Source organism: Schistosoma mansoni, chromosome 3 (genome assembly GCF_000237925.1).
Source record: "Schistosoma mansoni strain Puerto Rico chromosome 3, complete genome".
Lineage (NCBI taxonomy): Eukaryota > Metazoa > Platyhelminthes > Trematoda > Strigeidida > Schistosomatidae > Schistosoma > Schistosoma mansoni.
The window spans coordinates 22,718,674-22,744,876 of record NC_031497.1 but is presented as its reverse complement, the minus strand read 5'-3'; the positions used below and the strand labels follow the sequence as shown (position 1 = coordinate 22,744,876).

Sequence of the window (26,203 nt, the reverse complement as noted above, 5' to 3'; positions counted from 1 at the left end):
GTTAAAGGAATGATTAGCATTTAAAGGAGGGAATTGGGAGAAAGAGTTACCACTGATTTTGCTGGCGCATCGTGCCTCCATACAAAGACAACCAGGTCACCTTTCATACTTATGTGTGATAGACAGCCACGACTTCCAATGCATAATAAGACCTGGCCACGACAACAGAAGTGGACAACAACAAGATTAAGAAAAGACAGGAGGGAAGCAATTAGGAACGTGGAGAAGAAACAAATATCAGACATAAAGAAGGAGGAACAGCAGAGAAGAGTGTGGAAGCTCTTTACAGTGGCGGAACTGGAAAAGTTTAGAGAACGGAAGGGTAACATAGAAGGGGGACCAGAGTCAGGAAAGTTGATCCCGAAATGCGAGGGACCGTACATTATCATGGAGAGACGTGGCTCGGTTTACACGATCAGGAAAGAATACAAGCAGAAGCGTGTAAATGCCAGTAAACTACAGAGATGGTTTCAAGAACATCATGAGTACGATTCATGAACAGCACCAAAGAAGACAGTGGTACAGCGACCGGAGAGATTGCGAGTACAGCTTATTAAAAGGGGGACGAGTGTGGTGTGCGCTACTTATATCGACATAAGTAGTATATATCGTGAGTAAGGAATAGAATATCTGACAGCATAAGATTGAGAAGATCAAAAAAAGAATAACAAAAATGAAAAGCAATTGGTGTAGAAATCCAAGAAAAATGAAGCCTGAGACAATTAACGAACATTTTGCGAAAAAAGTATCAGAGTATGGTTATTGTATTTTATCAAGGAACGTTGTAATTTGTGCTCAATACATATTTGGTTTTCTTCATCCGTGTTCTTATTCACTACAATATTAATCAACATATGCTAACTAGTGACTGGCTTCAAGAGGTATTTTATGAAGTTCTAGCGCGATTTCATCAAGGTCTGTTGTGAGATAATAACTCACTGAAGACAGTGGTGGATGTGTCGCTTAATTTCGTGGATTTGCTGAAGTGAGACATTAGCACCGTTGGATGCTGGCTCAGAGGTCTAGTGGTCAAGAGTAAGCGCACGAAACTTGTAGGTCCTGAGTTCGAATCTCGTGAGGCGGGATGGTGGATGCGAGCTGATGAGAAGTCCCACAATAGGACGAAACGGCCGTCCAGTGCTTCCAGGTTTTCCATGATGGCCTAACTTCAATTGGTTCATGATATCAACTGTTAAAATTACTCTAATATTAAAAGACTAATATTTGAACGAAGAATATTCTTTTCGATAAATTCTCTTCAGGTTCCACAATAATATATCCAATTATATATATATATATATATATATATATATATATATATAATTGGATATATTATTGTGGAACCTGAAGAGAATTTATCGAAAAAATATTTTTCCTTCAAGTATTAGTCTTTTAATATGATGGGGGTCTTTAAACGATTACTCTAATATCCACAAAACCCCTTCTGATATTATTATGAAATAATTCAAAACAATGGCAGCAGCCTCTGCATCAGTAGGCCTCAACATACATGGTGGATAAATCGAAATCCCCAAATACAACATGGAGAACAACAACCCAACCACAATTGATGAAGAAACCGTGGAGTCTTTCACGTAGCTGAACAGCATCATCATCGATGAACGTGGAGAATCTCATGCAGACGTAAAGGCGAGGACTTGCACAGGAAGGACAGCATTCCTACAATTGAAGAACATATGGAACTCAAAATAACTGTCAACAAATATCAAAGTGAGAATCTTTAATACTAACGTCAAGACAGTCCTACTGTACGGAGCTGAAACGTAGAGAACTACCACCACCATCATCAAAAAGATAAACGTATTTATAAACAAATGTCCGCGTAAGATTCTCAATGTTCATTGGCCGGTTACCATCAGCAACAGCCTACTATTGGAGAGAACAATTTATCTTCCAACTGAAGAGGAAATTAGGAAAAGACATTGGGGTGCATAGGACACACATTGAGAAAATCATCAAACTGCATCACGAGGAAAGTGCTAAATTGGAATCTCAGAGGAAAAACGAAAAGTGGCAGATCAAATAACACATTGAGTCCGGAATGGGAGTTGGACATCAAAAGAATGAGTAGTGGTTTTAAATATCTGGAAAGGATTGTCCAGAACAGAGTAAGTTGGAGAATACCAATCGGTGACCAATGATTCGCGAGGATTAAGTTAACTAGCGTGTTAACAACTCTAAAATCCGAATAGTATATATATTGCGAATCTTAACACGAAACTGAGCATTTGATCTTTACAAACTAAGATCAACTTGCAGAAATAATACCGCATTGTGATTCATCAACCTACTCTATTAATGGTTGGGTAGAACTTTGGTTATTTTCGTCGTAAACACTTGAACACTTAAATGAATAATACACTTTCCACATGTTTTCCAACGATGATGATAAAACTAAACAAGTGTGATGTCATTTCACAGGATTTTTGTTTCTATTAAAGTAAGATAAACCATAAGTGTTACTTTATGTTGACTTAACAGATGATAAATAAGGTGAAAGACTGATTTGGCTGATCTTGCGAAAGTGCACTTCTAAAATCACACGCGAAAATTACACTACTTACGAGTAGTGTAGCTTGCAATTACATAGGAAAGCTGTTAGATCTGATCACAGCTCCTAACTGTATTATCAACTCATTCATTTGTAGTATTATTACATATATAATTAAGACAGTTCACCTGGTAATCTTGAAGTATGTTAAAGTAAACTACTAGTTTGTCTTGCTAAACAAAACAACGTTAAAGCAAAGCAGAGATTTAAATTTCACATTTAAAATCTATGAAATAGGAGAAAAGGCGAAATGATCAAGATTTATAACATCACTCCGATTTAGATTCTTAATCCATTACTCAACATTTTATTGTGAAACAACCACTGTTTGATATCGAACTGATTAGACATAACATAAACGAATAACTAATGGATGGTCAACAGTAAACAATCTGAAAATTGTTTTTCTGAAATTACTGCGTTACTTAATCTTTAGATAAACAATAGTACAGATAGTATTATACACTGCAAATGAGTTGCCAAGATGACCTATCCTGTTTCCGTTAATCCATGAAATTATTCTTATTGCTAATTCATGTAAAGATTACTAATAAATAAATCGGTTGTGTTACAGCTCAATCAAATATTTCATCATCCCTATGTTACAGTTTGAACACAACATTAGATTATTAGTAGTTGAATTCACGAGTCTATCTAAGCTAGAACACAATTAAAAACCTGGAAGCAGTGGACAGCCGTTTCTTCCTAGTGTTGGACTCCTCAGCATTGCACACCCAGGATCCGACACGTGGGACTGGCTTGAGGATGGATCTCCTAGAGTTCTATTGAGATGTCGTATCCGATTGAGCCCAACTCGTGTTGGATGTGAGACAGATATCGACTGCAGTCAATGGATGAAGGGTTTTACAAGATGATGGATAGATTGATGTTAGAAATCAACACATTTGAATGCCTGCTCAATGGTCTGGAGTTTAAGCGATTACGCGTGAGACTGAGAGACCTGAGTTCGGGTCTCACATGTGGATTCGTGAATGAGTTTTGCTGAGAAGTTCATACTAGGTCTAGATGGCTGTCCATTTCTTCAAGGTATTCAAAGGTGTTCTCGCTTAGTTTGACATATGAATTCAACTACTGAAATTACTACAATCTCCATAAATCTCCATTCCGTAAATAAAATAATTAACGTACTAAAAAATTGAAGTGGTCTTCTCACTTAACCTTTGCTTACAGTATTTAAAGGCCACCATCATTATTTCCTAAAACTGAAGTCCGTTAAGAGGTTTTATAATGGGTATGATGCCTTAAAGTATACTATTGTAGGATTTAATTGGCCCCACAGATATATTACTAGAACTGTAAACGCGATACTGGCGATTCCAAAGTCTATGTAAAAGCTATAGTCAGAATAAGGACAATTTGGCTTTAAACTTTATCTGTTTCTCAACATAAAAACAATGAGATTAGTACAATAATTAAAGAAGCACAGTCATTGAAGGAAACGCACAAACATACCGACCAATATTGCGTGTCTTATCTAAAGGAATAAAATTTATGAGTCACATTATTAAAATATGACAATAAAGTCACGTGCAACGGGGATAGTTTACAGACACATCAGACCAGATTAACGTGGTGGGAGCTTAAGCAACAATTTGATTGGTTAGTTATGGACATAACTAACAACTATAACTAGTAGTAGAAGTTTGTTTAGTGTAGTTTAGCCAGATTTCTTCAACTAATCCTCCAACTAAACCTTTTAGAATAGCTTGTTTTAGCAAATCGACTATTATACCGAGAGTGTTATTGTGGGGAACGGAAATAGTCATTGTACTTAAGCTTCAAGTTTTAGGATTCAGCATTTTATTCATAAGATGACTGATAACTCAATGTCACGAGAGGTAAAGTCAATAGTGTAATGAAATTCAGTTGTTGTCTGTTTGCAGAGCTCATTTCATTATCATTAGAAAGAAAGAATAAAACAAAAATTGATAGTTACTGCTCAGATAAGAAAGAATTAACAATAGATATAAATGAAGATAACATGGAATAATCAATAAGGTTATACATCTGTTTGTCTTATCAATAGTGAATGTTATTCCAATCTTTCAATAGTTTATCTGGAAATCCTGGTTATTGGAACTTGAATGGTAAGGTGTATATTATCAAGTGGACAAGAATTCAATCTGAAAACATACTCCATGTTCATACAATCTATATTGAAAATATTTTATGTCCGAAACTAATTGACAATGTTGTTATTGGAACAGTAACAATCCATCTATTTCTTTGTACTATTTTGACCACATGTGACAGCCTATCTCTCTCTAGTTTAAATGTTGATAACATAAATATCGGTAGATGAGTGATTCTCCTTCCCATATATATATGTACTCAATCTCATGATTGGCGTTTGACTTGCCTTGCCTCGCTTTGTCTTGATTCGATTTGTCTACGAATTCGCCTCTTTATTCGCTCGCTTACTCGCTTGCTCACACATTCACACACATTTGCCTCTCTTCTGCGAATTCGCTCGATGAGCTGGTAACTTTGTTATCTATGATATCTACTAATTAACTGTAGTCTCCGTTTCTCATTGCCACTACAGAAATGGTGACCCCAATATGCGAACACGAAACAATTTTCGACGGTACAATATAATTTCAAAAATTCAACACACTTCGTCTTGATTCGGATGATTATCTGGATTGTAATTATAGTTGTGGATTATTATATCATTATATCCATTAGAGGAACATTATTTCATAAACATTATTGGACATAACGATAATACTCATAATGAATAACGATATTTCGCAAACAGTCGATATAGTGGTGCAATTCTGTAAGTTTGTTATATGTTATAAATTGTACCACTTGTTATTATCATTGTTGTTATCGGTCCATTTCTCCTTTTGACATTCGCATTGTTCGTGTACTATTTATTTTTTATAAACATGTTTTCCGAAAATGCAATGTCAAGTTTACCGCAAACGCCATCTGTGAAGGCTGTTAATCATTCTTTTCGCCCTTTTAGAGTTACTGACTCACAACTGTGGTTTATTAAACTGGAAAATTATTTTCTGACTAACCGCATCAACTTACAAAGATATGAATTCGTTCATGCAAGCACACTCCTCCCAGATGTATTTGCGGATAACGTGAGAGAGGCCATACGACGTATTAAAACATGCCGTGACTAAAACTGTCTTTTTAACCGACCGACAAGCTTTTGATCAGCTTTTTATTCAAGGCCGTATGGGAGACGTAACTCCGTCACAGGTAAAAAAGTATATGAAAAGTCTGGTGGGTGATAGAGGAGTAAACAGACAAACGGAATTTGTACCTGATTTACGGACGATGAGCTTCGTATCGCTGGGACTTCGTCATAGCAGATGTGTCAGTGCTCATAAAAATATTATTTCCCTGTGGAACTTCGACCTTTTAGTCGATTCTCGACGTCACCGACTTCGAAACAGTAACCACACCACCACGATAAGGAGGGTATTTACGGAATCTGTTTCCATGAATCTAGTTGATGTCAATAGAGAAACAAGAAGCCTTGACAAACTACGGAAGCTACTTTTGGGGACGTCATTTCATTCAATTCAACTCCGCCTTTAGCCCCTCCGTGGGCTGCTGCCGGTCCCAAGCCCAAATAAAGGAAAAGGGTTGGGCATGGGGTCAGCGACCCCATCCTATAGAAAACCAACTAGCTAATAAAACGCTGACCAGAAAAATATTATTCAAACCATTTAAACTCTGCCCTGGGAGTTGAAGGAAGAATTATGACTTGTCATGATGAAAGCCGAGTTCCTCTAAAGTCACGGGGCCGATTCCTCTTTTAACATCCAAAGCAACCATTTATCTAGGTACATGGAACGTCCAGACAATGTGGGAGACCGGAAGAGTCTTTCAAATTGCTGCAGAAGTGATGAAGTACAAGCTAGAGGTGCTTGGAATCAGTGAAACACACTGGACGCGGGTTGGACAACAACGACTATTGTCAGGGGAGCTTCTGTTATACTCCGGTCATGAGGAAGAAAGTGCTCCACAAACACAAGGAGTTGCATTGTTGCTGTCCGAACAAGCACAAAATGCACTTATAGGATGGGAATTTCATGGACCAAGGATCATCAAAGCCTCCTTCAAAACAAAGAGAGAGGGCATTACAATGGAGGTCATCCAATGCTATGCGCCTACCAACGACTACGATGAAGAGGTTAAAGACCAATTCTGCGGTAGGCTGCAACATCAGAAAAGTTTAATACGGCTTTTGTTCGGGATGCTGACAAACTCAACAAGTTCAAAATAGCCCTCAGCAACAGGTTCCAGGCCTTTCATGATCTACTCAATGGAGAGGGAATTCCGATGGAGAGCAACTGGAAAAGGATAAAAGAGGCAGTCACTTCGACATGTCATGAGGGTCGGGGCCACAAGAAGCATCATCACAGGGAATGTATCACTATTGGTACACTGGATCAGATTGAAGAAAGGAGGAACAAAAATGGCAGCAATCAATACCAGCCGAACAAGAGGAGAAAAAGCCAAAGCACAAGCCGAATACACAGAAGTAAACAAGCAAGTGAGAATTTAGCAATGACGGCGGAAAAGGCTGCAAGAGGAGGAAATATGAGACAACTGTACGACACAACAAAGAAACGCGTTGGAAATTACCGTAGACCAGAACGCCCAGTGAAAAGCAAGGAAGGCAAGGTAATCACCAACATTGAAGAACAACGGAACAGGTGGGTAGAACACTTCAAGGAACTCTTGAACCGACCAGCTCCACTGAACCCACCCAACTTCGAAGCGACACCCACGGACCTCGCAATCGATGTTGGCCCCTCAACAATTGAAGAGATCAGCATGACCATCAGACAAATCAGGAGCGGCAAAGCAGCGGGAACAGACAATGTTCCAACAGAGGCACTGAAAGTAGATGTAGCAGCAACTGCATAGATACTCCACATTTTCTCCAGTAAGATTTGAGATGAAGAACAAGTACCAACAGACTGGAAGGAACGACTTCTGATCAAAATACCAAAGAAAGGCGATCTCAGCAAGTGTGATAACCACAGGGGCATCACTCTTCTCTCAATACCAGGAAAAGTCCTCAACAGGGTATTGTCAAACAGAATGAAGGACTCCGTAAACGCCTAACTTCGAGATCAACAAGCTGATTTCCGTAAGGATCGATCGTGTACAGACCAAATCGCAACTCTACGGATCGTTGTGGTACAATCAATTGAATGGAATTCATCACTCTACATCAACTTCATTGACTATGAGAAAGTATTTGATAGTGTGGGCAGGACAACACTATGGAGGCTTCTTCGACACTACGGCGTACCTTGGAGGATAGTCAATATTATCCGGAATACCTATTATTGATTAAACTGCAAAATGGTTCGTGGAGGACAACTCACTGACTCATTCGAGGTAAAGACTGGTGTCAGGCAAGGTTGCTTACTCTCACCCTTTCTCTTTGTCCTGGTGATCGACTTGATCATGAAGATGTCAGCATGTGGAGCGAAGCATGAGATACAATAGACAGCTAGGATGCAGCTTGATGATTTAGATTTTGCAGATGATCTGGCTCTTCTATCACACACGCAACAACAAACGCAGGAGAAGACGACCAGTGTAGCAGCAGCCTCAGCAGCAGTAGGCCTTAATATAAACAAATGCAAAACAAAGACTCTCCGATACAATACAGCATGCACCAATCAAATCACACTTGACGGAGAAACTTTGGAGAATGTGGAAACCTTTACATATCTGGGCAGCATCATTGATGAACACACTAAGTCTGGTGCAGATGTGAATGTGCAGATCGGCAAAGCAAGAGCAGCATATCTACAACTGAAGAACATCTGGAACTCAAAACAATTGTCTGTCAACCAACACCGAGATCAGAATTTTCAATACAAATGTCAAGACAGTTCTACTGTATGGGGCGGTGACTTGGAGAACTACGAAAGCCATCATCCAGAAGATACTGGTGTTTATTAACAGTTGTCCACGCGAAATACTTCGGAACCGTTGACCAGACACTATCAGCAACAATCTACGACAACAAACCAGATTCCATCCAGTGAAGGAAGAAATGAGGAAGAAGCACTGGAAGTGGACAGGACACACATTGAGAAAACCACCTAACTGCATCACAAGGCAAGCTTTCACATGAAGTTCTGAAAGCCAAAGGAGAAAACGAAGACCAAAGAACACATTACGCCGAGAAATGGAGACAGACATGAGAAGAATGAACAGTGATTGGATAGAACTAGAAAGGAAGGCTCAGGACAGAGTGGTTTGGAGAATGCTGGTCGGTGGCCTATGCTCCATTGGGAGTAACAGGTGTAAGTATGTCAGTAAGTAATTAAGGTAATTATTTCGTCTAATTCAAGGCTTGTAAAGCAGTCACATTTACTTTTGTTCCTAGTCTATTCGACAGATCATAAGCTTTCGTTTGATGTATGATTCACTGACATAGCATTTTCTGTTCCAAAGCTATTATAATTTCGACGTAATCTTTTGTACTCTATTTTCTATTTTAATCCACCAGTTTTGTACATAATTGTATTTTCCTAATTGTTGCATGTTGTGGTCGGGTTAGTCATTTACTTATTCATGTATCTTCTTACACTAATCTGAACTCGAGTACCAGATCAGAATGGGGAATAAATCACATAGTGTTTTAGTTTTCTTGTCTTCTCTCTAGCGCGCGTGCCTGTCAGTCAATCGGGTGATAGAATAGTTTTCCGTTACCTGACTCACGGAAGAAGTTACGACGATTTCTCAGGCTAATAAATTATTAAAGACCGTTTATCCCGAATTGTGCGGCAATAATGCAAACATTGATGGACACGTGGACATGCTCGGACATTCGATCTCTCAGGAGGTGCGGTACAGGTACTCGAAAACTTCAATCAAGCACTAAACAAAGAAAGTATGCTAGCTAGATGAAAGAGTGAGATGTCATTAGCTATCATGACCGATGCATCGAATGTGGCGGTAGGAGCCGTTTTACAACAGTTAGTAAATGGTATGTAGGAACCGCTTTTATTTTTCTCGAAGAGATTGAATTTTAATCAAACGAGATATGGTACTTTCGGAAAAGATTTACTAGCGATTTACTTGTCGAGAAAGCATTTTCGACATAAGGTAGATGGTATAAATTTTACTATGTACACGGATCATAAACCACTCATGACAGTACTAATCATCAAGCAAGATAATTATTTTCCGAGAGAAATCCGACAGTTCGAATTTATTTCCCAGTTCACGTCTAATATACGATATGTTAAAGGCCACAAAAACTAAGTAGCTGATGAACTATCAAGAACAATGAAAAGCGCTTGTTCCAAGTGTCATTGATTATCACGGTCTAGCGAAGTTGCAAGAGACGGATATTGAATTAAGCAAGCTAAGATCCGACGACACATCATTAGCATTCGAAGATGTTCAGCACGGTAGTGCAAAAGTAATATGCGATATGTCGACAAGGCCGATAGCGACCACTCATCCCGAAACCACTGTGGCAAAAGGTATTTGAAAGTATGCCCAATATATCGCATCCGGGAATAAAAGTCACAGTGGAGCTGGTCATTGAACGCTTCGTGCAGTCAACCATGAATCGCGATGTGCGTGATTGGACACAGACAGGTGTGGAGTGTCGAAAAGTCAAAGTACATTGTCATACTAGCTCCGAAGTGGGTTCTTCCTGTCACCGAGACACTAGATCCGATCATACACACATCGATATCGTAAGACCACTGCCGGTTTTGAATGGATACAACTACATTTTTACATGCATCGATAGATTTGCACGATGGCCTTCAGCGGCACTACAAAGTGTGATCGATAAAAGAACCCACCAACGATAACATGAAACGCCCACCACCGCACTAACTTTCTTCGATCTTGTATGACTATGCCTTGTTTATCCACCAATCACAATTTTGTGTTCATTATCAAACAATATTCGCTTTAGCAGTTGAGATCATGAGTCAATTGGAGCTAGACCAAAAGAAAAACATACTACAATATCCACAAAAACCCCTCCTAATATCCAATTTGTTGACTCACTTTTCCTATCCTCCAGTTACTGTTCACTGTGTCATTTATGTCTCTCCTTTTCCCTGTTTCATAGACCGTAATGTTTATTTTGTATGCTAACAGTTTTGATTTACGTTTTAGAAACAGATAAAGTTTATCATGACAATTAGCTTAGTTGTTCTGAATTAGGCTAAGCTGGAACTCTGTACCCGATAGTCTAGAGAATGGTTTAGAATTACATGTGTAGGAGATTACTTCCTACAGAGACTTCAGTCGAATCCATGACCAAAGCCCTAGTCGAAAATTGTATTCCTTACTATGGTGTTCCAGCAATCATCACAACTGATAGAGGAGCTCAGTTTGAAAGTCGCATGTTCCAACAACTGACAGAACTCTTGTGAATTAAAATTATTCACACTATATCATATCGTCCGATGTCTTATGTTATGATTGGACACCTACACAGACAGTTACAGGCATCTCTAACGACCGTCATAGATAACAGCGATTGGATAAATAGGCTGCCGTCAGTCATGTTAGGTCTATGAGCAACAATTGAACAGGACATCGGGTGCTGTTCAGCTGAGTTGGTGTACGCAACTACTTGATGTTTAGCCGGAAAATTTTTCGCCTCAGGTAAGAGTGTTGTGACTGATGTAACCAAGTACGTACAGTGATTGAAGAAGCACATGGTGATTTAGAATTAACGTTTCCTAGATCAGAGCAACACCCAGTGTTCGTACCGCATTGCATAAGTCGTGTACCGACTGGCGAAAAAGTCATGTGGTAATTGGCCGGGTTTAATGCTAAGACATGTTTCTTTGAAAGGAATAGTAGATGAATATTCAGTGATAAACCGATGGATTGCTGTTACGTCTTGCCGATTGTGAACACTATACTTGCTTCCCTAAGCTAGTTCCGTATCCCCGAGCTAGAACTATACAGCAACTTGAAGACCAGAGAAAAGGCACAAAGTATGAGGGAAGCGCTTTACTACAGGATTCATTCATGTACAGAAAATACAGGGGTTTTATAGTAATTAAGAGACCTTGAGTTTCCATAGTAGCAGTGTGTTGAACAGCCAATCAGGATCTCGTTATTAGTGTAGCATAGCTTCTAATTAATCGCTGATTGGTTGGGGGCTCTTTATGAGCCTCTGGAGGCTCAGATAGAGTTTACTGTAAGCCGACTTAACACCTCTCCTTTTTTTGAAGATTCGAAGATTAGATTCTGATTTTTTTTAAAATAATCTGTAATTTGAAAATTCTCCAACATTTTCCTCCACCACGAAATAATGTTGGATCTTCATATCTCCAATTTACAATTAATATGACTTTATTTAGAACACATTTCTCGTAAAGAATGCGGAATCCACTAGAAATGAATAGATGATTATGAACGATATTTGATTTCAGGTCATCGGAATTTGGCTTTTCTGAAACATCTCCATCAAATTCATTAAGATTTTCACTAGAGGATATTAGATAACTAGGGGAATCATCATCTAATAAAATTGCCTTAGGTTTTTGATCAGCATTTGATTCAACCGACTTATTTTTTCTCATCTTCATAAGAATTTTCATCAAAATTATGTGCAGCATTCCAGCTTTCTTGGCCGATATCATGTAACCCGTAGTTTAGTTCTGACTGAAGTTTGTCTTCAGAGATCGGCGGATTCAATGGTGCTTCATTTGACTCTGGGCTCAGGGCTTTGTCTACGGAACCTTCTTTTTCTTTGACATCTGATACTGTCTCAGTTTCATGTGCATTAAGCAAGATATTGTCTTGCTCTGAACCGGCCAACTTACCCATTTTGCCTTTTTCATCACATATGAAGGGAATTGAACCCTCAACTGGGCGTTCTTCTGAGACGGCCATATTTGCACCATTATCTGCATTACAAATAAATTCTTCATTTCCTGAAACATTTTGTTTAGTGAAAAATTTGTCCAAAACTCTTTCAAATAGTTGCTGCTGGAAGGCTAGCATCTGCTGTTGCCGGTGCTCTAATATTATCAGCACCTGTTCTTGAGAAATCGACATTGTTTTGCTACTGATAATAATAATAACTCCAAAAATTCGCCGGCAATTATTACAGCTTGTTTGATTCCAAAATCACGTCTCGATTGCTGTATTTCTTTTTGCTAGAATCCCCGACGACAATTGTTTTATTATTTGCCGAAATCCCCGTCGCCACTGTTACGTCTTGCCGATTGTGAACACTATACTTGCTTCCCTAAGCTAGTTCCGTATCCCCGAGCTAGAACTATACAGCAACTTGAAGACCAGAGGAAAGGCATAAAGTATGAGGGAAGCGCTTTACTACAGGATTCATTCATGTACAGAAAATACAGGGGTTTTATAGTAATTAAGAGACCTTGAGTTTCCATAGTAGCAGTGTGTTGAACAGCCAATCAGGATCTCGTTATTAGTGTAGCATAGCTTCTAATTAATCGCTGATTGGTTGGGGGCTCTTTATGAGCCTCTGGAGGCTCAGATAGAGTTTACTGTAAGCCGACTTAACAATTGCATATTGGGAGAGAAATTTAAAATAGAGATTACTTTTTTATGATGAAAGATTTTTGGTTTGTGTTTATGTACATATATATGTTTATTAATATCTACAGTTATCGTTATTTTCTTTATCATTGCTTACACCGTGAGGAGATGCTTGAATATTAGACTCGATGTCCTTGTCACCCTGAAATTTCGATGGTGACGAAGACGATGATGAAGTTGATCTTCGAATAAAACATGAAAGACCTAATGCATATGTACTTTCTACAGTCTCTGAGTAAATGAAATGATCAATTGTCGCAAGAATACCACCGAATACTGCCAAACTACCTACAATGTACACCTCTATATGTCTATAAGTTAACTGAGGTACACAGAGTTGTATGCATTGAATGAAGACACCAGTCAAGATTTTGTCAAAAAATGATGCGATCCCATGAACAAATGCTGCTGTGTGTACTTGATTTACACCGGTCAATGTTGCAATCACAACCACTGCTCGAACATTATTGATTGTGTTACCAATGCCTAGAATGGCTGCAGAAAAATAGATTGCTGTGAGGTTTTCATCGGCTGATTTTAAGAAGTAAGCGATTGTACAAGATGCAAGGATAAATAGAACACCGACGACTGAAACAATCTAAAATGAAAAAAGCATTTACGATTTTTAGCGGAACATGTACACACTGAAAGAGATATAAGTTTTATGAATATTTCATGTGATCATGTTATAAGATAGACAAACGTGTTGAGTTCTGCAAAATGCTTATCGAAATTCATGTATAAATAATAGTGAAGCCATTCCTAGAATATATTGCATCAAGTCAAGTCAATCATTGGCAAGATGGTTAATTGAGCATTTAGAGTGTTATGAATTAACGAATCTCATGTATGAATAATAAAACCATTCCTAGAATATATTGCATTAAGTCAAGTTAATCATTGGCAAGATGAGAAATTCACCATTTAGAGTATTATGAAATAATGGTATAGATTTAAAATCCTACTCTGAATACTTGAATGCGATAATGTGTAATGTTTGAGTGTTCAGTCTGAATACTAATGTCTCAGTGTTAATGTTTGTAGCTTTGATTGTGTTTGTTACAAGTTCGAGTCCTATAGAAGGTACATTTGTAATTCTATTGATTCACTCATGACTGAACCTGTAATCTGTTTGATTGATCAAGTTGTTTTCTTTGCCTTTATCACATGAAATATTTGACCCGTTAAGTTCTTTCGGTTCGATGTCGATGTACTATACAGATTACTTGTTAACATAGACAAATGGAAATGTACTCGGAGGCCATATAAATTGTTTCTCAATGTGTTCTGTTTAACATCATGTGAGGCCTCATGTCAGATCTCTTCAACACCATAAAATTCAAGACTGATGTCCTTATAATTATGGACATGAATTGTTCCTTCTCGATCGAAGCCGCATCAGGTCTCGCAATTACTGTTCATTTCTGCCTATGTCTCTTAAGTTTTGGATGATTCTAAACACGCTGAAATTGATTAAATAGTAATTTCGAAGGTCTATAGTAGAGACAACATGTTAGTTTTTCATTATCGATTGTAGACAGACAGATCAAGTTGTACTCGAATAGCAAATAAATCATGAATGAGGTTTAAAACATAGTCAACCAAACTGTTATAAATCAGTGCTCAATAAAAAGTGAAATATCATTCAGTAATAGACTTTTAACTTGATTTCAATATTGTTGAAATCGTCAATTACTTCCACTTACATAGTTCCCGAGTAATTTATTGATTCTTTGTACAGCAACTGACGTGATCAAACAAGAAATAGTAGTAACTAATTGAACAGAAACCACTGAACTTTTATTCATTTTTAATGAATTCAACAAAAATGGACCACTGTACAACTGAAAACACAAAAGCAAAAAATATTTACTGACAAATATTATTGTGTATATATAGTTGAAATCATGAATCAATTGAAGCTAGACCAGCATGGAAAACCTGGAAGCACTGGACGGCTGTTTCGTCCTATTGTGCGACTCTTCAGCAGCGCGCATCAACGACCCCGCCTCACGAGATTCGAACGCAGAACCTATCAGTCTCGCGCACGAGCACTTAACCGATAGACCACTGAGCCGGCGGGCATCCAACGGTGTTAATATCTAACTTCAACCAATAAAAGAAGTTGAGCAATCGATCACCAATGTCTTCAGTGAATTGATATCTCCCAACAGACGTAGTTGAACTCCACTGGTTACTGCTTCTCAATAGAATTACAGGAAATACCTGATGGAGCCAGTCACTAGTGAGCATATGATAAGGGGGTTATTCACTTTTTTTATTATTTAGTCATTAAAAGCACGTATCAGTTAAGTTTATGTTATCTCAGTGTTAGTATTCACAACTTCAATTAACTAGAATCTGTTGTAGTATATGCATCGTTATCGGAACGCCAAAATGTAGATTGCAGCGAAAAGGTTTTCGTTTACATGGTGTATGTTTGGAATTGTAATCCGGAAACTGCACACATCTTTTTCGAGTGTTATCAAGTGGATGTATTTTTATTAATTAGTTCGAGTATCCACAAACAATTTATAGCCTATTAAACCATTAGAAGTGATTTATCAGAATAACAAATCATGCTTGGAATTCCTTCTCTTATCTCAACTACATCATTTCCTTTAAATTTATCATTTGAGTTTTAATTAATTGATCTCAACACGAGTTATTCCTAATAACAATTAACTTGTGTCCAGTCACCAAACTACATAATCAACTAATTAATTGTCCTAGATTTATAATATCTAGTCATCACAACTGGTGATGCAGAACCTTCTCTCGCATACTATATTTATTCAGTTGAATTAAATCCACACGAATCGCCACTTCATCGAGACGACACATCCAAATCTAACCTATTTCACTGTTATAAGTATGTTAACTTCAGTTCTAGAGGGAGTCCGTGACCAGTCGAATTCAACAATGTTGGGTGTGAGACAATTATCGATCACATGCAATGGATCAGGTTTGCTCTATTTCGTGAACTGACTGAAGTTGGACATTATCAAAGTTCAACACCGTGTCGATGAAGAGTTGATGCGATGATCTGAATACGTAATCTCGTCTTCAGACCAAATTTTGTATCGGTTTATTTACTAAGTGATGAAATACATTGTTAAACTGACCGACCACTATTTATTTGGCATTGATTTTAGTCTCATTTTGGAACCTGTATATTAGTTAAGAGTGAAGAATTAATTAAAGAAAGTTTTATCCGACCAGTGTTTTTAGTGATGTAATCTAAGTATGGAGCTGAAACAAGGAGAACTACTACGACCATCATCAGGAAGGTACAAGTATTTATAAACAGTTGTTTACGCAAAACACTCAACATTCACTGGCCGGATACCATCAGCAACAGCGTTTTATGGGAGAGGACAAACCAGCTTCCAGCTGAAGAGGAAATTAGGAAAAGACGTTGGAAGTTGATCGGACATACATTAAGGAAATCACAAATGTGCATCACGACTCAATCCCTAACTTGGAATGGTGAAGGGAAGCGGAAAAGAGGAAGGCCAAAGAACACACTACGCCGGGAAATAAAAGCAGATATGAAAAGGATGAATAACAACTGGAAAGAACTGGAAAGGAAGGCTCAGGACAGAGTTGGATGGAGAATGCTGGTGAGTGGCCTATGCTCCTCGACGAGGTGTAACAGGCGTAAGTAAGTAAGTAATCTAAGTTGATATGTGTTGCTGATATTGGGAAACACTTAACGTTGAATTTCATCACATGATAAGTCTACTGAAGTTAAAATAGATCATTCTTTGAATGTAGATCAACTAGATAGGCAGGTAAATCAAAGTCAACTGTTATATCATTAAAATATATCACCAATTCACCAGAAAACGGTAAAGTTATATGACAGAAATGAATAATTAAAAGAATCTTGTGAAAGAACAGTGAAAGCTTTATGCATCAAAGGAATATAGAAAGCGAATGTACTAGTTATCTTGATGGACTTTCACTGAAGTCAATTACGAAGACTCAATGATGTTTGAAGTAAATTAATTAGAGAAAAGTTATAAGCATCCTTAAAATAACGCTAGTTCAGAAAGTCACTGACTGTCGATTCCAGCTCTGTACTTATAATCACAGAGATACATAGTTTCAAACATAAATGATAGGAATGGCATTACAGTACTACAAGTTTGTATTTTATATCGAAGTACCTCAACTATACTATATCGATTGACTGTATAATTTTTAATATAATCAGAGGATTTTCTCACTGACATTCTTCTTTATTGTAGCTAATATTGTTATGCCTAACAATGGATCTCTTGATTGGACATTTGAGAGGCAATGACATACTTCAGCCTCACGTTTTATGGAACAAGCTGAATACCGAATACCTTACCCTCATCAAGAGCCCAAATCAAGTAACGTCAAAGTGTCTTTTCATTTTTGAGCTCGTTTCTTTGTTGCATGCTATTTTACATATTATGCCACACTACTCAATATTGTCAAGTAGCCTGCATAATTCGTAATCATTTTAATGACTTATTTGCCACTGGGTGCGATATTTATCTAAACAAACAAATTCTCCGATGAATGTACAATTTCTATCGATGTTTTAGGTCACTCTTTCCACTTGTGATCTGAATTCTGAAACCCAATTTGTTCAGATCTCCTGCAATTGAATTTTAAAATGGTATGTCTGTTCTTTAAGTAGAGGTCAATTTATTTTTTCGATTCTTGATATTCTTGCTTAGTAAAGTCGTGTTTTATTATCTGGTTTACAGAATATGTTCTAATTATTTTTCGACATCACTTATTGGAAGGATGTGTTTCATTTTGATGGTACTTTTAACTTTTGACCCATTAACGGTTCGACGTTTATCAATTGTTCGATACTTCAATTATTATCTGATAAATCTCATCTTCCATCGAGATTTCAATCATGAATCCCTCATTGAGATATAATCCTCAAACAGACTTCCTAAATATGATCCCATAGAAGAGGTTCTGTATACAAAATTATCTTCACTTGTCATTATTCTGTAAGACACTTTTATTATTTATTGCTTACCACAGAAACAGTTACACTCAGACGCATTATACTGAATGTAGAACAGCTCAACCAAAATCTTGGTAGTGTAAACCAAGCATACCAAGGCAGTGTAGATGAAAGGCTGTAGGTCCGTTTTCGTATAGATTTGATTTGAAAAATCACAACAGAATTATCATCATTGAAGCCGTTATTGATGTTTGTCCCATTCACTTCTGAGAATTCATTTGATGTATCTTGAACAATAGAAAGAAATAAGTGTCAAATTCTGAGTAATTTTAGATTGTAAGAAATAATGTACATGAATCTGATTCAATACCTACAACTTGTTTGTGTGGACTGACTGTCACCTACAGATGTCAGACTATGATATTTGGAATGTTTGTATTTAACAACACTACACATTATAAGTTGTGTAAACTCAAACAACTTGTTGTTTAGAGGATATAATGGAGGAACATTGCGGTTGAAGCGATTTGTGTGTGTCTAATCGAACAGCACCATTCAGTCGCCTACAATCATGTGGATAATTCTCCACAAATTTACTGATAATTAAATAAAAGTGAGTGTCTCTATCAACACGATCGACAGTGTTCAAACCATACTATGATCTTTCTCGAGGACCAATGTAGAAATTCTAGGAAAAATAAGAACGAGTGGATTATATACAAGGACTGGTAAGTTGAGGATATGAATGATCGTGAGCAACAAACGAACCCGCTATCTTTATATTTTCCTCTGAAGGAAAACCACTTTTCAGCAGTAGTATAACATGCAAAGATCTGGAGATACTGTCAGAAAACACAACATCATCAACATCAAAATCATTCGACACTCTTTGTGTAACAAAATCATAGTAATTGTACAATTCATACATCTCCACTTATGTCCTGATTTCTTGTTTGTGCCGAATACACACTGCTTTCATACACTTCAATCACCCCAATTAAATTGCCTTAATTAAAAGAAGTCAACATTTCACAGAGAAGCAGTTGAATCTCAGTGGAATGCTTTCAGTGATTGACAATGGGTATCTGAGGTGAATTCGTTTTCACAAACTTTTCTAACCCAAAACAAGTAAATTGCATTACTGACTAGTACATGTCATTCAATGATCACCCTTGATTTCATAGGACTGAGTTTCTCATAAGTATATAATCAGTCCAGTTACTATTTACATGTCAACACCACATTTCATTTTAATTATATATACATATATAAATGTATACATGTATAATGGAAGGGATAAAGATCGAAGTACATCAAAGTCGGATGATCTCCTACGTTAGAAGAATTCAGTGAATTTGGAAAACTATTTGGTCATCAGTGTTATGGATAGTTACAGTAATAACACACGGAGAAAATCAACTACACCAACTCAATTTTCATATTTTCACACTATTATAATATTGTTAGTTGGATGTTGGCAGGTTATTTAATTTAAAAGTTGATTAGGATGAACAAATGGGAAGCATGAAATGAAGAACGACAACAACCAAAATCAAGAAGGTATAAGTACTTATTATTTACCTTGCTGCACAAGAACAAGTGGACCGATAGATGGACATGGAGGCGACCAGATGGGGAAGCTAATCTTTTATCGAAACAAAAAACAAGTTCCTACCAGTGAACGGTATTCGCAGTTTTACCTCATTTAGTGTTCCTTTTTTTTCTTTGGAATCAAACAACCAGATTCTAATATTCTAATCTATGGAGCGGTCTGGATAACTATTTTTTGTCAGATTTTTCCTGAGGAATGAGAGTTCTTCGTCACTGCATTCCGTACTTAATATCCGATGTATTCGATAACATAAAGAGTGAATGAGATTTCTCTTTCTGCTTAAAGGAACCCAGCTACAGAAGTTGGTCATCTGGCCATTCCATGTTTGTTTTCTATTGAAACAAAAACATGTTAATCATCTTATTACATTCACGTTATAATTGATCACTAACTGATCGAGTCCATTGTTATTATTCGTATTACGTATTACGTCATCTTGGTTTATACTTGTTCACATTTCCTCATGGAACTAGTACTTAAATAAACAATTTTTATGTATATATGATTGTATAACCTGACTATAAATTTGTTGAAGAGATCCATTCCCTGGACTTCGTGTTCTTAATGTCTGATGATAACTAACATTTTGGCAATTATCCAACTGAGTTCAGTCCACTACTTAATCTAATGTCAACCTGTACATTCATCATAACACTAGCCAATGAAACTTGAAAATGATGAATGACATAGATTTGCGATCAATTTTAGTTCATTCCTACTACATCGACAAAAATAACAGTTAAGTGGAAAGTAAGTTTTCCAGTGTTTTCATCATCACTATCTCTTTCAAACTGATCATTCAGTATGCAATAATGAACAACCAATGAATGTTTAGCAAGTCAGTAGTGATCCCGATTCTAGACTGATCAAATGTTTAGTTTTCATTGATCAAATCGGTTGCACCGAATTTCTCGTTTGTACAATCGGTACAGAGATCTCTCTAAAAATGCTTTCATCTGGATCAGCTCCATTTGTTGAAACACGTGAACATATCAACAAACAATATTCATACATATTCGAGATTTCGGAAATTCCATCTAAATCAACATGATATTTAACTTACTTTCATTGGATTGGATTGTGAAAGGTTGTTGTGCTTTCGGTTTACCTTCACGAACACCACAATGGAAGATTATTGTGAATAATACTCCAATCCCAACAAGAATCAATGCAACATTTCGAAATATGGGCAAATCTTGAATTATCGTATTGTATTCTGAATGTACAACTGACTGTTTTCCAACATTTGTCGACTGATTATCACTTTTAACATTATTGTTAGTTGTTAGTAATGATTTTGTGAATAGTTGACTGTTGTTCGCATTGTTGTCAGTTTCATTTACTGATTTCAAAATTAACAAACCGGATTTTTTTGATTTGAAAAATAAATATGTTATAAGCAACATAGTTATGTGGCCGATTCCACAGAAGAAATATCGTAACGATGCAAGTAATACTCGTTCATCATGTTGGTCTGTCAAATCATTGATAATTGATAAGTGAGGAATTTGTACAGCTGCGCAACCAACCTTTAAAACATTGTTGGGTAGACAAAAAGAAAATCGATTAGTTTGAATGTTGTTTTATTATAAACTCTCATCAACACGAAATCAGTGTTTAGCCAATTCATCCGATTCCGAATAACACAAGAACCAGTATGAACTGAGAGAAATGTATCTTTAAGATGACCGCAAGTGGATACACGATAATTTGGAACCTATGTAGTTTCAGATGACAATGGATCCTAGAAGGATGGTGATTGTATGTTGTGTGCTAGTGATGTCGACAGTTATAAGTAGTATGTATTATCAGTCGAATGTGGAATGCCTGGAGGCAGACAGTTAAGAAAATCGAAGAAGAGAGAACGAGAACAGAGGATGATTGGTGCGGAAACAAAGGAACCATGAAGTCTGAGACGACTGATTAATATTTTGCAGATGAATTATTTACGGTATGGTTCTCAGATTTTCCTATGATATTCTGTATTTTCGTATTCATATATATTCGTTCACTATAATACAATTTACTACTTATTAGGATACCATGAATAAATCTCCCATATATGTACTGCTATACATAAAGAAATCAATTTAATAAATGTTTTATCATTCTAATTTCGTAGACAACATACATTACGTAATTTAGTTTAATAGTGAATAAATGACCATTCATACTTTTTTGATTACTTGATGATCATACAAGTAAGAAACCGTGATGTAATCGCGTGCAAAAAACCTGTGAAAACCGTTGTGATTACGGTAGACAAAGTGATAGTATCACAAAACAGCAGTTAAGTGACTATAATAATAGTAGCTGCCAAAGAAGGCACGGAAATCCTAAGTAATTAAACATCTAAATTGATAAGGAATCAAACGTGTTATTGAAGAATACTGAAATAGTAAAGCGTTCTTGATATTTATTCCAATGTCTACACATCTACACAGATTTAGATCAAACACATCATACTAAAATATTCACTCCATCAACTAACTTTATCACCTAATAGTTTTCGAGTGATTCCGAGAATTCCACATCATAACCACAAACATTCATTCATACAATAAGACATACCTGAACACAAATCATAAACATGCCATTGATCAATAACTTCGCCCAAACTGGAAGCCCAACTAAATATTCCGGTTGTCCAAACATCAATGGAAAGGCAATAACTAACGATAAACATCCAGCTAAATGCCATGATTTTCTCGGTCCAAGTCTCAACTGCCGTCTCATTAAATTCAACAATTTCTCATACTTCTTTACACTTTCATCTTCACACGTTATCGACTGGTGATCAGTTATCGATTTTTCAGTTGAACCGAGTGAACGATCTGATAAATAACCAATCAATGGTGTGGCTAACCCATTGACAATCTGACCACACAATAATAATGCCCCAACTTGTGAACTGCTCAGACTGATACATCCTTCATAGAATATTATGTAGAATACAAATATAAATCCCACAACAAGATCTTTAAGCATTTGACCCGTTCCATAAGCAATTTTACTAATCCATTTCATTTTATTTATCGTTGTAGCTTGAATAAATGATAATGATTGTGACAATTGAATGTCGTTCACAATTCACCAGTTTAACCAAGATTTACGAGTGAGTTAATTAAGAATTGCACACATTAACTTGTTGAATTAAGTAGTTCAGTTTAAATACTGTTGTATGTATTGTAAGTAATTTCGTAGTGATTTTATTAGTCATAATTATTCAATAAGAACTGACTTATCTGATTGACCAATCAGTTGAATAACTATTTTATCATTCATAGTTTCTGGTTTGATGAATGATGAATATTAGTTTCATTAAAATGATTCAATTCAACTGATATTTCTTACGTTATTCATTGAGTACCTTATTAAAATTAATCTGTGATGGACAGAAATTCGAGTGACTCATTTGATATAACCAAATATAGATTTAGCGGAATGTTTCCAATGTTTGGTCCAGCTAACTTGTCTGCACTTCTTCAGGATAATAATCAAAATCAAAATCATCAAAGAGATATACATCGTTCAACAATCAAATCAGATCAAATCTATAGTATGCAAATCCAATCATATTTTGGATGCTGATTTTAGTAAATAGGATAATATGAGTCAGTTAAATGAGAATCATTTGAAACGTTCACCATGTGAAAATGAATTGTGTGTGTATATATATAAGTGTAAGAATGAGTTATTGATGAATGATATTCGGTCTTGATATGTTTCTATATGAAGTAAAAATAAAAGTACAAATTGAAGGTTTCAAAGTTGCTTCTGAATTTTAGCAGTTTAAAAATCCCCATAGATAATTCAAAAATGAACAATATTTGAGCGAACAATTGCTTCTTCAATAACTTCATCATCAGGCTCTACAGTTTGTAGTATCAGTTTATATGTTAAGCCCATATACTTTATCCTAGCTACTGGCCAAGCCAATTCGCCTGTCATGAGTCATATTTTGATCTTGTTCATTATTCGCTTATTAACCTTGACTATACTTTTATATGAGCATATATGTGTACACTTCGTATCTTATTCATCATATGTCTGTCACTCATTTTTGTCCGACTATAAATGTTGATTAACGCTTGCTTAAATCGAGTTGGCTTCCCAGCCATCTCCAATACGCATCATCTTTCGCCTAGCTCTCGAGTTGGCTTCCAAGCCATCTCCACTGCATGTCATTTCCGCCTCGTTCAATTCCTTCGCTTATTCGCCTGTTCACTCGCTCTCTCGCTTGCAGCTCACTCGCTCGTTCATATTCGCTCAGGTGTTGTCAGCTTTCTGACCTGAGTTATTTGACAATAAACTGTAGTCGCTGCTATCCTTTGTCTTCTGATTTTACGCACCGTTAAGATTAGAATTATAACGGTTATCGAAGTAAACGATTAACGAATCGCGGCACTACAAGTTATAAGTCCATAATTATTATAACATTTTACAAAGGCCAAAATGAGGCACGTATTAATGAATTTGATAATGTTATATGTTAAAAATGGTGAACGTTTGCATCTGTTACGACATATATATACTTCAAAATTGTGTTATTTGTTAATCAGAAAGGTCATTTAATAAAGGTCAAAGTAGAGTAGATGGAACATTAAAAAGAGGGTTACATAGAAAATCTACAGTTGGATAGTACACTCATTTAAACTATAGTGCAGTATCAATGAAATACAAAAGAAACTTAATAAAGATCCTGACTCATCGTGCTAGAATGATTTGCTCTGATGACATTATTTTAGATGAATTGGTTAATATTCGAAACTTGCTTAGTAGGAATGGGTACCCAATGAAATTAATCGACAAACACATGACGGAGACGAAAAGAAGGACAAGGGTACCTACCGTTCCGAAGAAGGTATTGTTCCTAAAGTTACAATTCTTAAATGATGCTACGGAAGAAATCCTGACACAGAGGTTAAGAACGGCAGTACAGAAAACATTTAATACAGCCCGACTGAGTACCGTCTTCTACAACCGCCCCACAATAAGAACTGTTAATAAAGACAGATTGCCTGAATTCGCCACATCTATGTGTATTTACCAATTCAATTGCTCCTGTGGAGCCAGTTATATAGGGCGTACAATTAGGCAAGTTCGTCAACGAATAACAGAACATCATCCGTCGTGGTTGAGCAAAGGACAGGTAAAGGTGATTACGAGTTCTATTCTCGCTCACTTGGTGGACACAGGTCATCAGGTTGAACTGAATAAAGCTTTTAAAGTTATCTACCATATTGCATCAAATTTGCCACATGGTTTACGAGCTCGTCTATTGCACATAGCTGAAGCCATCGCAATTCATATTCACAAACCGAACCTTTGCATCCAAAAGAAGTTTGTACAACCACTCTCGCTACCTTGGCCATCGGTATAGCTGAGTTTGTAGCAGAATTTCGGTAAACAATTATCTTATTCCTTCCATTTATTGTATTTTACTTATTCTCTACATTTGTCTCTTGATTCTTACATAACTACTATATTACTGACCATTCATCAATATATTTTGTTAGTTCTTTCTTCTCTTTTTATATATTATGCAACGTAGCAACAGCTTGATTTTCGAATAATAACTTTGATTAGTATTAATCCTTCTCTTCCAATTAATGTTAGTTTATAATCGATATGTCATTATATAATCATTACGTAACGTATCTACTCCATGAGTATTATTTCATTATTGTAAATCATAGTGTAGAGCCATGATGAAAAACTAATGGAAAAGAAATTTCTTCGCTCGATTCGTTCCTTTCTTATTTATCAAATGTCAAAATGGGAATTTTCATTTTATTAAAGATCCAAAGTAATTTGTACTCAAGTGTCTAGTCACAATCGATATAATAGTAATTTAGGAAAAATGAAAATAGTTGAAAGCGTGAGTCAATTGAAGCTAGACCACCATGGAAAACCTGGAAACACTGGACGGCCGTTTCGTCCTATTATGGGACTCCTCAGCAGTGCGCATCCACGAACCCGCACTAGTAATAGTAATAATAATAATATTGTTGTGTGAATATAATATGTAATAAAAGGGGGTGTTATCAAGATAATTACGATAAAGGAATTGGGAATGATGGATGTGAAGATTAAGATAGAGGTGTTAACAACAAAAAAAAGGAAGAAAAGAAAAAAAAACTGGGGGAGGTTTATAATATTTAGTTTAGGAACCCGGTGATCCAGTCGTAGGCCAAGGTAAACATAGTGGCTGGATATACCTTTTCTGGATGCATAAGTTTGGTTTTTTGGTATTGATCCAGATGGCTTCGGCTGTGTAAAGTAATCGTAATCTAGCTCTTTGAGGTAGAGTTTTCGGAACTTGATATAAAACAGAGAAGGCTTCCTCTATTTTGATATGATGTTCACTGTCTACCAAGTGAGAAAGGATGGCGCTGGTAATGGATTTAGTGACTCCTTTTCCCAACCATGCTGGTACATATTCACGAATACGCAAGGATAAAGCCCTCTGAGTACGGCC

General features: G+C 36.6%; 1 protein-coding gene across 1 annotated transcript in view; it reads right to left on the bottom strand.

Annotated features, from left to right (window-relative positions):
* The window catches only part of Smp_134710 (hypothetical protein), a gene marked incomplete at both ends in the record, with an annotated part of 38,276 nt that extends 17,148 nt beyond the window's left edge, over positions 1 to 21,128 (bottom strand). The window contains 3 exon segments of the mRNA XM_018799681.1: positions 14,857 to 14,994; positions 18,183 to 18,397; positions 20,873 to 21,128. Coding sequence (XP_018651446.1) covers positions 14,857 to 14,994; positions 18,183 to 18,397; positions 20,873 to 21,128 — 609 coding nt within the window.
* Between the last annotated feature and the right edge of the window lie 5,075 nt (positions 21,129 to 26,203).